The sequence below is a fragment of the Sapajus apella genome, unplaced genomic scaffold (assembly GCF_009761245.1).
Source record: "Sapajus apella isolate SASKATOON/1434 unplaced genomic scaffold, GSC_monkey_1.0 scaffold127, whole genome shotgun sequence".
NCBI lineage: Eukaryota > Metazoa > Chordata > Mammalia > Primates > Cebidae > Sapajus > Sapajus apella.
The window spans coordinates 2,664,941-2,679,498 of NW_022437067.1; the positions used below are offsets into that span (position 1 = coordinate 2,664,941).

The 14,558-nt window shown below is 52.2% G+C and overlaps 1 protein-coding gene across 4 annotated transcripts in view; it reads right to left on the bottom strand.

Annotated features, from left to right (window-relative positions):
* Window positions 1–3,545: 3,545 nt before the first annotated feature.
* CEP104 (centrosomal protein 104) overlaps window positions 3,546–14,558 on the bottom strand; it is a 42,791-nt gene continuing 31,778 nt past the window's right edge. For 2 of the 4 annotated variants that reach the window (XM_032262208.1, XM_032262209.1), the window contains exons 18-21: window positions 13,792–13,900; window positions 11,831–11,969; window positions 11,602–11,669; window positions 5,332–5,662 (exon numbers count right to left, since the gene is read on the bottom strand). In XM_032262208.1, coding sequence (XP_032118099.1) covers window positions 5,393–5,662; window positions 11,602–11,669; window positions 11,831–11,969; window positions 13,792–13,900 — 586 coding nt within the window. In that variant the 3' untranslated portion in view covers window positions 5,332–5,392. Of the gene's footprint in view, window positions 4,316–5,331; window positions 5,663–9,693; window positions 10,219–11,601; window positions 11,670–11,830; window positions 11,970–13,791; window positions 13,901–14,558 lie in introns of those variants that run through there. The other 2 variants (XM_032262211.1, XM_032262210.1) reach the window with 2 other exon arrangements.

Sequence of the window (14,558 nt, forward strand, 5' to 3'; positions counted from 1 at the left end):
GCAGAGCCTGTGGCGTTCCAGTTCTCTCTGCCCTGCAAGACTTCCCTGTCCTGCAAGCTCCCGTCTGCAAAGGCCCTCCTGAGTCTTGTGAGCAGAGGTTGCGTTCCTTCCTAGAGTTCTTGCACAAGCCCTCCTTAGGAGACCCTCACGCAGACTGTGTGTTGGGAAGAGATCGTGGGACCGAAGCCACCTCTGCTGCCTCGCAACCACACCGCAGCGTCCCGCGGTTATGAAGCTCTCAGACAGTCTTCACTAGAGGCCTCCTGTTACCGCTTGATCTCTGCTTTTATTTTACTGCACCATAGTTTGGAGTTTTCTTAATTCAGTATTTGATCCGTGGCACAAATCTCAGTGTATAAAAAGCAAAGCAAGTTTGTAATCATTTAACTGTAAGTAACACAGGCCTGGCCCTGGCCATCTTTTCCTACAAAGGGGACCTTCAGTTCCATTTTACAGGTGAGGAAACTGAGGCAGTGGCAAGCTGTGGTCACACACTCCCTGAAAACTGCTCCATCAGTGGAGTCAGGATCTCCCATGCTATTTTCAAGATCCAGACAGTGCCAAGGTTCCTCTGGACCAGAACCTTCCTCCCTGCAGTCAGAGGGCACGCGGGGGCTTTGCCCTGCAGCTGTGTGCCTGGAATCTCTCTGTTCTGTCATTGAGGATGACAACACTGGCCTTACATGGTCATAGATTCCCGCAGACCCGCCTCCGTCCCACTGGGTGGTCTAAAGCCACACCTCCCTGCAGGGCGGGCTCACAGGCTCACCGCCTAAGCCCTGGCCATGACCGTCCTCCCATGGCTCAGCCCACCTAGCTTTCCAATCAAGGGTGCCACAGCCACTGCCCCTGGCTTTCCTGGGCAGTAGGTGGGTGATCATGGTGCAGTGCTTAGTTTAAAAGCAAAACAGCCGTGACAGCTGGTAACATCCCTCTTTCAAAGGGGAAAAACCTATGATGAGACCAGAAAGTATAATCCTGTACTGGGCACAATTAGAGAACTTGGACAACATTCTGAATTTATTCCACAGGATACAACTGGTCAATCATTTTCTCTAATCTCCATGTGGTTTCAAATAGTCTAGTTTCTTCAACAGTGAACTTGTTTTGACAAAGAGCTTATTCTAGGGACCAAACTCAGGGCAACTTCATACCTGTTGTCTCTTTTTTCACCAATTGTTGATCTACTTTTTTTATTTTCTTGATATGGAGTCTCACTCTGTCACCCAGGCTGGAGCGCAATGGTGTGATCTCAGCTCACTGCAATCTCTGCCTCCCGGGTTCAAGCGATTCTCCTGCCTCAGCCTCCCAAGTAGCTGGGATTATAGGTGTGCACCACCATGCCTGGCTAATTTTTGTATTTTTAGTAGACAGCTGTCACCATGTTAGTTAGGTTGGTCTCGAACTCCTGACTTCATGATCCGCCCACCTTGGCCTCCCAAAGTGCTGGGATTACAGGCGTGAGCCACCTTGCTCAGACTTTCAATCTACTTTGTAAGTTTTCAGGGCTGGGCTACACTTGTTTATTAAAGTAAATGTAATTGGCAAATTGCTTTTTAATTGTAATGTTGAAATAAAGTGACAAAACATTTAGTGATCTTTTTATTAATATACTCAGGGTAAGTTAACCCTTAAGCCCTAAAACAATAAAAATAAATTACTTAGATATTTTATAATTCTGGTACTTGAAATAAAGACAAATAGAAAACTATGTTAAAATATTAAAAACTTGCAAAATTTCATTACAAGTATTTACATTTGTATTCTAATGCCAATTTACACATACAATCCTTTTAAATTAGATTTAATAGAATATCTTGACATGAAAATAATAGAAATAAATATTAAATATTCAGAACATGAGTAAAAATTCAATTATTAGTATTCCAAATTTAGTCATTTTATTTATGAATGGCCAAGGGATCTTACAGTTCCTTTTAAGTTTTTTATGCCAGATTATCGGTCCCTTAACAATAGCCCTGTAAAGCTCTCAACAGTCACGAATCACTGGTAGGATCATTTCAACAAAAACACACGATTCGTCTGTAACTAACAAAAGAGGAATCTGTTTTAAATGAACCCAAGTTTGTCAATCACTAAAAATGACGTATTTTTATAAATGTTTTCTTTAAGTTCCGATACATAGAAAACACGTATATTTCTTAAAAGTTTTCATTGGTGAGAGAAGAATAATTCTTTGGTTAACTTTTCTCGTTCGTGTTCTATTTAAGGAACGAGTTCTATTTTGTCTGTTTTTTAAACATGGATTGGAAAATGGCCAGCATCTCTGAGACCAGAAAGGATCATTTCACAGACGTCTTGGGATCTTCGCTCTGTTTTGTCTCATAAAGATTCAAGTTATTTCTCTTCTTGTACTACTTATTTTTTTGAGATGGAGTCTCACTCTGTCACCCAGGCTGGAGTGTGGTGGCACGATCTGACTCACCACAACCTCCGCCTCCTGGATTCAAGCGGTTCTCCGGCCTCAGCCTCCAGAGTAGCTGGGACTACAGGCATGTGCCACCATACCTGGCTAATTTTTTTATTTTTAGTAGAGACAGGACTTTTCCATATTGGCCAGGCTGGTCTCCAACTCCTGACCTCAAGATCCATTCTCCTTGGCCTCCCAAAGTGCTGGGATTAGAGGCTTGAGCACTGCGCCTGGCCCCCTCTCTCCTTATACTTTAAAAACATTTAGCAGAGCATATTCTTAAAGATTCTTGGTAGGTCTTATTCTTACTTAGTATTCTGAGTCAACTGGCGGTATATTTACCAAACGTGGAGATTAATTCACACAAATTCATGGTTATTAACGTATCCAAACCAGGGAGTACATTGTTCAAATAGTGATTAGTTCTTAGATATTTTGTTGTTTCACACAGTTGGGAATTAAGAAATATCTATACACTAATTGCTTAATACAAACTCCATCAATCCCAAACCTTTCTAACTAGCATTTTCAAAATCTGCCCATGCAACACCCGTGAGGCAAGCAGAAGCCCCGGGGCACCGGGTGGGAGGGGACTGCCCTCAGTCCGTGGTAGCCTCGGCCCCTGGGAGCACAGGCTGGGGCTGGGAGAGCGTAGGTGCTTCCAGACAGCTCCTGACTCCCTCCATACAGTGGCCTGGACGTGACACAGGCCCCAAGCTACAGACGAAACCCACAGCTCACTCCCCCAGGACGGGATGGCTGGTTGGAGACAGTTTCTGAGGTTTGGTTACATCATTTGAAGCAACGTATTGATGTTTTAAACATCCTATGAACTGTCTGAAAAAAGTAAACATATGGGCCCAGTCACAACATGGAGTTGAAGGGATGGGACGGGCCCGCACCAGCAGGCTTCTGCGTGCTGCAAGCAGAGTGACCAGGTGGAAATTCATTTCCCAGTGACTTCCTCCACATTTCTTTAGGAATTCTAAAGTGGAGAATGCGAAGCGCCTCCGGGCAAAGGCAGGGCACGGGCCACACCTGTGTCCACCTCAGTTCCAGGCAGGCGCTGACGTCTGTCAGAGGCAGCGCTACTGGAGAAGCATCCAGCAAGGTGCTTGCCGAGGTGGGACCAATTCTCAAAAACAATACGAATTTAAAAAGATGTTCTTTTTTGCCTTTATTTCTTGCTCTAGTGGGAACGTGAGCTCTGCTACCCGGGGCTGAGCGCACTAGGCATGGCCAGCAGACGGGGCCTGCAGGGGGAGAAGGCACGCTGGAGGCCAGTGCGCTCGGCCACTCTCCCGGAACCACCGTGCGCCGAGCCACAGCCCTGTGGAAATTGTACTGCACGTGACAGAGAGCAGTGTGCAAAAGGTTTCCGGTCATATTTTATGGTAATTGCTCCCAGTACTAAGGAAAGTGGGGCCATGCCTGTGCTGCCGGCGGCCTGGCTAGCACCTCCCAGGTGGCGCCCTCTGGCTCTCTCTAAACAGGACGAATCCTCTTCTGATTCTAAGACAGGCCTGAGACAGCCCTGAAGGCTCAGCACACAGGGCGCGGGATCCAGGTGCTGCACACAAGGTCTTTGGTTACTCCCATTCGTATCGTGTGCATGAGAGCTGACGGCACGGACATGTAAGAGGCGTGCACAGCTGGAAGCCGGGGACAGCAGCCAGAGCATGGGGTTGCCAAGGCCAGAGAGTTCAGGAGAAATAGTGTGGAATCAGGAGACGTGCTCCATCCCTTACAAAGGAGCCGGAGTGCCGCGTCAGCGCCTGGCATGCGTCCTGCTGGAGCTCTTGCTCAGCCCGCCCTTTGGGGTGGGGATCTTGCTTCCGGCCTTTGACCCCGAGACGCCTGATGCAGCCACAGCTGACCTTCTCCCTGCAGAGCAAGCACAGGACTCACATTAAGAGGGGCGCTCCTACCCACAAACCAGATGTGGAACCTGTGGCCACAGTGTGAGTGGCCAGGGAGTGGTCAGATACCGAGCAACAGTGTCCGAGGGCCCATGGTGATGGCCAGCACCCGACTGCAGGACTCAGGGCTGGGCCTGGTGGGGTCTGCACAGTGGGCAGTGGTCACGTAGTCCCCAGGGGCCAGGCTGACAGTGGATGTGGGAAGTGGCTGTGCTGGCCGGCTGCACATGCACACGTGGTGGCACCAGCAGAGGAAGAGAATGCAGAGGAAACACGTGACATGGGGCAGAGGGCACAGAGCTGCCCTGGTATTAGCCTGGAACTCAGCTCCAGCAGCAGAGGCGGGGCGGCCACAGGGACTGGAGAGAGGCTTCCCGGCTGGCTGGCGGTCAGCAGGCGGCCCAGGAGCCTCTCTTTCCCCATGTTTGGCAGAGGTTGGGATGCCCTGTAGCCAAGTGCAGGCCTCAGCCCAGGGCCTGGCACATACCCGACACCCACAAACATCATCACTCCTCAAATACAGCTGTGTATTGAAGGCTTTGCCATCAGGAATAATTTTCTAATAAAAGAGATCCTATTTTCTTGCAAGGCATCCCAAATCTGACATGAAATAGCTAATCTGATTTCTAGATCAGGCAGTGGCATTAGCTATGAGTCTACTCTTTAGCTTCCTCTTTTTTTTTTTTTTGGAGACAGAGTATCACTCTGTCGCCCAGGCTGGAGGGCCATGGCGTGATCTCGGCTTACCACAACCTCTACCTCCCGAGTTTGAGATCCTCCTGCTTCAGCCTCCCAGGCAGCTGGGATTGCAGGCCCTCGCCACTGTGCACAGCTAATTTTTTTACAGGGTTTCATCATGTTGGCCAGGCTGGTCTTGAACTCCTGACCTCAAATGATCCACCCGCCATGGCCCCCAAAGTTCTGGGATTACAGGGGTGAGCCACCGTGCCCGGCCAGCTTCCTGATTCTAACACTCGTGTCAGTGATGCAGAAAGAGAAGAGGACTGGAGTGGGAGCCTTTGCACGTGGAGAAGGATTTTGGTCACACAATATGGTTAGCCTGCTTACTAAGGAACCAGAACACGAGAGAGAGGCTGGGAGACTTTTTTTTTTTTTTTTTTAAAGGGATGGGGTCTTGCCATGTTGCCCTGCTGGGGATGCTCTTTTGAGTAAGTGGAAATGGAGGGCTGGACTGCACCCGCTCAGTGCACTGGCCCTCACCTGGCTGCAGTGCTGGGGCCTTCTGCAGAACGTGTGTCTTGCGCAGGTTCATGGTGCAGCCGGCTGGGCCCATCAGGTGAGCTTTCCATGCCTGCAGCGGAGGAGGCACAGAGTTAATCAGGCAGGACTGACCTGGGGCACTACCTCAGACCCAAAGGGACTCACTGTGTAAGCTGAAAACGAGGGGTGGCCACACCGGCAGGAGCCGCAGAACAGTTCCGTCACCGGGACGCCTCCCTTTGGGTGTGTTGTGATGGCCTCTGCGGTCTGTGCAGAGTACAACTCAGGACACACCAAGTCCTGTTGCCAGGTGAGCCTGCGTCTGGTTCCCACCCAGCCACACAGGGCCCTTGGCGTCAGCGTCTCCGAGCACAGCAGTGTGTGCGCAAATGCAAGGGTGAGATGCAGGGTGCCCATGTGACTATGGGCCAGGCAAGAGAGTGTGTGCCAGGTCCCACGGGCTCCCCACCAGCCCGCTGCAGGCAGTTCCTCGTGGGGTTCCCACTCTTTCCATCCCTGTTCCTCCTGAGCCACGCCACATGCAATTGCCCTGCAGAATGTGGGGCTCACGTGGCCCTGACTGCCTGGGCAGCCGGCTTCTTTCCTTCAGGACCAGTTATGAGACCGTCTGCACGGAGACAGGGTTATAAAGGTGGCACCGCTGATTCCGAGTCTCTGGACATTCCGGTTGTTCCTGGCCTTTTCCCTTCTATTTAAACAGCCCTCCTGAGGCTGGACACAGTGGCTCACGCCTGTAATCCCAGCACTTTGAGAGGCCGAGGTAGGCGGATCACCTGAGTTCAGGAGTTCAAGACCAGTCTGGTCAACATGGTAAAACCCCGTCTCTACTAAAAATACAAAATTAGCTGGGTGTGGTGGCGCACACCTGTAATCCCAGCTACTCAGGAGGCTGAGGCAGGAGAACTGCTTGAATTCAGGAGGCAGAGGTTGCAGTGAGCTGAGATCACACCATTGCACTCCAGCCTGGGTAAGAGCGAAATTCCGTTTCAAAACCAAAAACAATGCTCCCCAGGGACACTGCTCCAGCCGTTCCCGCATTCTCTGATACACCAGTATCTCCACCAGACACATCCCTGCCTCTCCCTGGTTCCTCTCTCTCTCTCACCAGTGGCTGCCAGTGTCTGCCAGCCTGTGGCAGCCCCAGCCCAACCCCCTCCTGTCCTGCTTTAGCTGCTCCAGGCAGGCCTGGGTTCTGGTCTCTCCATTCCACCAGCATGAAAGCTGGGGCGCCTTCTCATCAGGACGTGACCCATCAGCATGGGGTGCACTTGCTCACCCCCTCCCTGGTAGAGGGACATGGCCTGCCCTAAAGGCTCTACTTCCTCCCTCCCCAGCACAGAGGCGGCGGGTCCCCCTCCATCCCTTGAATCTGGGTGACTGTGGTTTGCCTTGGTCAATGGAACAGTGGCAGACATGTGGCGGGGAGGCTGAAAGGAACGCGTGCGCCTGGGCTGGTCTCGCTGTTGCCCTCTGCCATTGCTGCGGGAATGCCATGCCCAGGCTGGCGTGCCGGGATCAGACACAGGAAGCAAGGCTGAGGCGCCGCAGCTGCCTCCAGACTGTCCTAGATCAGTCCTCAGCTGTGGACCCCAGGTGTGTGTGTGAGCCCAACCAGGCCAGCAAGAGTCAGGCGGCTGCGATCAGCTGAGCCCAGCCAGACCAGCAGGCGTCCTCTTTGACTGGCTGCACTCCTCCCCAGCACCTGGTTCGCTGCCTCCCTCCCACTCTGCCCGGGCTTAGCCCGTGGTCCTCTTCTGTCTGCACTTGCTCTTCAGGAGAGCGATTCCAGTAACATGACCTTACACCTACTTCTCATACACACCAACAACCCCACGTTTCCACCTGCAGCCGTCTGTCTAGCTGCCTGCACACCTGACACGCATTTTATCTCCATAGCTCCAGGCTGAGCTCCTGAGCGCCCTGGGCTCCTGACGGCAGTCACTACCTCACCACGTAGCAAGGACTCCACCAGCAAGTCCTGGGTCTGCCTGCAGTGTGCGCCCAGAATCTCACCGCTTCTCAGAAGTCACTTAGCTTTCTGCTACCCCCGACCTCTCTGTCCCACAGCCTCTCAACAGAGCAGCAAAAGTGGCTGGCATGGGGTCTGCCAAGTCATGCCCACCCTTCCACTCAAACCCTGCAGGGACATTGCCTTCCACTGACTTTGAAGAGTAACAGTCAATAGTTTTCATCCCCAATATTGCCTTTCAGTCTATGTCCTTTGATGAAGAGGTTCTCACCTTTTACAACTGAATAGTTTTACGATAGAGTCCAGTTCTGCCGTGTTAAGCACGTTCAGATGCTGTGCGCTCAATCTCCAGAACTCTTCATTTTACAAAACCCAAACTCTGCCCCAACCTTCTTCATTTTAATGGAACTGAACGTATCAGCCTCTTCCATCAAGGCTTCTGCTGCGTCTGTTTGAGAAATCCCTTCCTGGTCTGAAGTCACAAAGACATCCTTTGATCCACAGCCTCTCCTAAGAGATTCACAGTTGGGCCTTTCACACTGCAATCTCAGATCCACCTAGCTTCCTGTTTTTTCTTTGTGAGATGGAGTCTCGCTCTGTCGCCAGGCTGGAGTGCAGTGGTGTGGTCTTGGCTCACTGCAAACTCCGCCTCCCAGGTTCAAGCAATTCTCCTGTCTCCACCTCCTGAGTGGCTGGGATTACAGGCGTGCCACCACGCCCAGCTGATTTTTGTATTTTTAGTAGAGATGGGGTTTTACCATGTTGGCCAGGCTGGTCTTGATCTCCTGACCTGGTGGTCTGCCCACCTCAGCCCCCACAGTGCTGGCATCACAGGCAGAGCCCCCACACGCGGCCCACTCGGAGCCTTCGTCTAAGCGGAGTGGAGGGTGTCAAACTTCAGTGTTTACCCCTCTTCACATCATTCACAAAAATTCCAGATGTTAGAATTGGCACACAAGGACTTTAAAGTAGATTCTTAACGTCTGTTAGAGACCTTAAATGTGGAATGAAGTGCCCCTGATGGCTATCAGAACCTGGGCCAACCTTGAAATCATGTAAGTCAAAGACACAAAGGCTGCAGAGTGCACGATTCCATTTACAGGAAGTGTCCAGAGTAGGCAAATCCCTGGAGACTAAAACTAGACAGATGGTTGGCAGGGGCTGGAGAAGGGGCTGGGGAGAAATGGGGCCGCGCTCAGGCAGTGCTATCTTGTGGGTGATGGAAAAGCTCCCAGCGTGTGCTGATGGTTGCACAACTCTGAATACATGAGAACCCGCTGATCTGTACACGGGGAGATGCTGAGCAGCCTAGACCTCCATAAATCCGTTAAAAACAGGTGCTCTTAGTAAGTGAACAGATGTGAACCTCGGTAGAGAAATGAAACGTAAAAAAATCCCAGCCAAATACAAACACTAGAACTAGAAAGTACAAGATTGGAAATGAAAAATTCACTTAACAGAGGACTGGAGAGGGAGGGAAGGAGACAGGGCATGGGGCCCTTCAACTAGAACAGAAAGGAGACCCCGGACACAGCCCAGTGAGCCACAGGGCAGACCCAACGCTCTTCACACTCACAAGCCCATAGGCAGGAGAGAAGGGAGGGAACGCTGGCAAAACAATTCACACAAAATTAGAAAGACACGTCTCGGCAGGCTGGAGTGGCCTCAAGGAGTGAGCTGTCCTGCAGAGAGGCCCCCAGTGTTGAGGACGGTGGGGGCCTCTAGGAGCTGAGTGGCTCTGGGTTGACAGTCCCCAAGAACATGCGACCTCAGTCCCATAACCACAAGGAAGTATTACTGCCAGCTGCCGGGATGAGCCTAGACGTGAGTCCTTCCCTAGCAGGGCCACAGATGAGAACACAGCCGGGCTCTGGACCCAGGGAACCATGAGGCAGTAAGCGCGTGGCTGTTATCTGCCTACGCTGCAAGGTGTGTGGTGGTGTGTTAGGCAGTGTGGATAATTAGATCCAGGGAGGGCAGATGACACGTGAGATATGCCTGCTGATGGCACTGCAGGTACTGCCTGTGAGAGGGCGTCAACTCAAGTCCGATGCTGGAACAAGAAGGGGAGGGAGAAACGGCGGCTACCGGGGGATCTGAACACTGCTCCTAGTGGGCAACCAGTGACAGCAACAGAAACGGGACGATGGGCACCGCACGGGAGTATGAGTAAGTAACAACTCGAAGGTAAACACAAAGGCTCCTACATTCCGGAAGTAACCAGGGGTAAGAAAGGGGAACGATGCCCGTGGAGCAGCCCCTAGAGGGAGGCGGACGGAAGCAGGGCAGGGCGGCAGCCTCTGTCCCAGGTTCTTCAAGGATGCCTGATTCTACAGACCCGGAAGCATGTCTTCTGTAATTACAGAACTTAATTCTTTAAAGTCCCCTAGAAATGGAATATAAAATGAACGTGTTCACAGTTGGTGGCATTGCCAGCCAGGACGCACTCAAGTCCCTCCAACACAGGGCCACTGGGCCCCCTGTCGCCAGTGGAAAATGTTGTGAGGACAGGAACTGGGAAGTCTGACTTCCAGCAGAATCTGCTGCCAGTGGGGCGGGTGCCACTGTGCTGGGCTGCCCATGTACACTGGGGGACAAGGTGAATGGGTCGCCTGCGATCCCTGAATTCTGTCTCCAGGGCCTTTGGAAACCGGGGCCCAAGGATGGAAGTAAGGAGACACAGACGTTGGGAGAGACAAGGTTAAATAAGGCCTGCAGCGCAGGACAGGAGGGGAAGTGTGTGTGCACGAGCGACGGAGCCTACTTCCCTCCATCTCTCCTGGCTGTGTCCACCGAGAGCCCAGCCACCGCGACCCACCTGGCAGCGGTGAGCCTGAGGCCCCCAGTGCTGTCCTGAGGCCCATCCCTACTAATGGGAACCAGGCCTCTGTGAGCAGCTGGCCGATTCCAGGTCCAGGGCAGGAATGGACTGAAAAGGAGGGAGCTCTCTGCAGCTGCTTGGGTCTCATCAAAGTCTCAGGAGCCCAGCTGAAGAGTATGCCATTGGCCAGAGCTGGGACAATTCATGCGTCACTAAGCACGGTAACTGCATGGAACAGAGTCCCAGGGCTCAGCATTCACTGCCCGGCATAAAGAGGGCACCGCCAGCCCATTGTGTTGGACAGGGCCAGAATAACTGACAGGGAGCCTTGCACGCCAATGTCCCTCCTCATGGCCTCCAACGTCAGAGGAGCCGAGTGTATGGGGAAGCGGAGGGTGTGCATGTGCGAGCTGGCCCTCCCCACCGAGCCTGCTGAGTCACAGTGTAGCGCACACTGGGGCAGGGAGGAGAGCTTGGAATCAGGGAGGAGAGCTTGGAATCAGGGAGGAAGGAAAATTGTTTAACCAAATAGGGCTGGGTTTTATTAGGCAAAGAAGACTGCAGTGTTATAGAATCTGGCCAAGATGTCACTGAGGGCCTCAGTATCTGGAAAAAGGCAATGGCCAGAACAAAAGAAAACCATGTCATGCTTGTACCCCAGTGACACAAGCTGGGCTTCGGTAAGCTGAGGCTCCTCCATAAACCATTTGTAAACGGAGGGAAGGAAATCGTGTGAACGTGCAGGTAGACGGAGAACTGTTCAGACAGGGCTAACCAGACGCTGTCTACTACCTGAACGCTCATGTGCTGTGCTCTGGTATGGCTCAGCACTAACACCACCACCACCACTACCACGATCACCACCACCACCACCACCGTGATCATCACCACCACCATCACCACCACTGTGACCACCACCACCACCACCACGATCACCACCATCACCACCACGATCACCACCACCGTCACCACCACCACCACCACGATCACCACCATCACCACCATGATCACCACCATCACCACCACGATCACCACCACCGTCACCACCACCACCGTGATCATCACCACCACGATCACACCATCACCACCACGATCACCACCACCGTCACCACCACCACGATCACCACCACCGTCACCACCACCACTGTGATCACCACCACCACCACTGCCCACAGGTGTTACCTACTTCACTGGTCCCTTCCCCAGCTAGGCCCCTCACCTCTTCTCCAGGGGTGAAGTTCTCATGGCACAGAGGACACCGGTTTGCCAGCTTCTCTGGTTTGGCAGCTGAAATGATTTCAAAAAGACACAGTCACTCCCTGAATGACAAGTGCCCGCCAGGTGCCCTTTAATTCACAAAGCCCTTGCAGATGCCCAAGAGCAGTAGCGCTTCCTCCAAGAGGACACCTGGGACCTGCGGGCATGGGAGCCTGGGAAGGGGCACTCACGGTTGCAACCCTTGTTCTTTATGTGTCTGGGCAGCTCTTCCTTCAAAACCGCCTCGCTGCAACGGAAACACTTTCCAAACCCGTCTTTTTTGTCACATTCCGTCAGCAAGTGCTCCGTCAGACTGGATATCTCGACCACCTGGATTTCAAAATACAGAGCAAAGTGTATTGCTGAGAAAGCTGAAAGCGTCCTCCACGGCCACCTGCACAGCCTGTGAGCGCCTCCCTCTGTCCATAGAAATCAGCACGGCTTTTCTGTGTCACCTGCACACGAAGTGAGCCAGAGTCTTTTATCTTTGGCATCTGCCCCAGACTGTCTGGAATCACTTGCGATACTTTGCTGAAGACCCTGTGTCCTTCCTTTCCTGCCATCTGAGCATTGGGCAGGGGTCACTGGAAAGGAAGGGGGAAGCCACAGTCGACCCGAGTGGCTCAGTGGTTACACGTGTGGCCCTGGGTTCATATCGTGGCTCCCCAGTATTTCTAAGAATGCGCACAGAAACAGGACGACAGAAGAGAGTTTTAAGAGATTCTGTCACTCTGTTGGCTTCTGGCAGGAATGACTTGTATATGGTCTGTAACTTGAGGCTGCAGGACCTGACAGACTGTGAGCCAGTTCAACCTCTTTTCTTCATAAATTACCCAGTCTTAGGTATTTCTTTTTTTTTTTTTTTTTTGAGATGGAGTTTTGCTCTGTTGCCCAGGCTGGAGTGCAATGGCGTGATGTTGGCTCACTGCAACCTCCGCCTCCTGGATTCAAGTGATTCTCCTGCCTCAGCCTCCTGAGTAGCTGGGATCACAGACATGTGCCACCATGCCTGGCTAATTTTGTATTTTTAGTAGAGACAGGGTTTCTTCATGTTGGTCAGGCTGGTCTCGAACTCCTGACCTCAGGTGATTGGCCCGCCTCAGCTTCCCAAAGTGTTGGGATTACAGGCGTGAGCCACCGCGCCCAGCCAGGTGTTTCTTTACAGTAATGCAAGAATGGCCTAATACAGGGGGTAGGAGAACACTTCTTAACACAGGACACGAAAAGCATGAATCATGAAAAAGATCGGTAAGGTGGGCAATCCTAAAATTACAAATCTTCCTCAAGACACAGAAGACAGCAAAGGTGCATGCTGTGGAGTGGGAGGAGTGGTCAATTCATGCAATGGACCAAGCACTCACATCCACATGTGTAAAGAATGGCCCCAAATCAATAAAAACAGACGGACAAGCCAAGGGCGATGGGTGAGACCAGAAGGTGCTTTGCAGGAGGACGCCCGATGCCTGCAGACAAAAGGACAGGCTCTCCACCTCATCCTCACCAGGGACACGCTCAGCGGGAGCTCGCCAAGTCAGCGGGAAGCATGGCCACAGCGGCACTTGGGAAGGGGGACCGAGGCGGTGCTACTGGTTGCGGTGCCGGGTACAACCCCTTTGGAGCACTCCTGGGCAGCCCCACTGAGCATCAGCACACCCTGCAATCCACGACACATTGTGAACCCAAGAAAGTACATTTCTGTGCGCCCCGAAAGACACTGGAACACTGCGGCAACATGGTTTGCCATGGTCCCAAATGGGACCTGCCCATATGCAGAGCAGTGGATGGATGAAGGCACTGTGGTCTATCCAAGCACAGGACACTAGAAAGCAAGAAATCAAACACGACACAACACGGCTCCATTTTTATGAAGCTCAGAGAGCGAGGAGCGTCCATGTTGGTGCTGGAATCCAGGCCCCCGCTGACCATGGAAGCAGCCCTGAGGGGCGGCGGTGGCACAGCACACTCACGGTTCACTGGGCTGTCATATGAATGACTTGCACACGTTTTTAGGTATGTGTTCGCCTTCAGTTACTTTTCTCACAGGCTTTCCTTTGAAAATACTAAGACTTGGGACAGCTTTGTGACTTGGCCCTTCAGCAGCCAGAGGTCCACGCGCACACGAGCAGCTGGGCTGCTGTGCCCCTGGCCTGACCTGTTTGCAGTGGTCACATCTTGTCAGCATGAGACAGTGCTTCCAATAGTGGAGATCCAGGCCTTCCTCTGTGAAGGATTCGCTCCTTTCCCCACAAAAAATACACAAACTAAAAGGAAAGAAAAGCAGGAAATAAAGGTAAACATCTAGTTCCAGTGATGGCCGTCCTGCTCCCACTTCACCAGGAATCCCTAATTTCCCCAGGCCCTGTGATGTTTGCACTTTCCCTCTCACCCCGAACTGCCTCAGCTTGCTCTGCGGGGCCCAGGCTGGGCCTCCCTTGCGGGCGGCAGCAAAGGCCGGGTGTGCCACGCGTTAAAAGCACCACAGGAAAGCCTTCAGCAAGGAGGTGCCTGAAATTACGATCCTTCCAAACTCTCACTCCGCATAATCAATCAGAAAAGATATTTTAAGTTACAAGAAAAAAGATAAGACCAAGACCCTACATTTGTATAGATCTGTCTTGGCTGCCGTAAAGTCAGAAGGATCTTGCTGCTGTGAGAATGTGTGCCTGTAACCACAGTTCTGACAAACAGACCGGCGACTTCCACTGGGGCAGCAGAGGGAAAGCTGTCTGCAATGACTCCGCGTAGGTGCTGGTGAGTGCAGAAGGCACATTTCCTAGCTTTTATGATGACTATGAAGGGCCGACTAATACACACATTGCAGTGAACTAGGGAGGATGTGTTCCCTTTCCACGGTTTCTGCATGGCTCCTTGTCCTGACCGTCACACAGGGGGTGGAAGACAGAGAGACTCACTTATCTA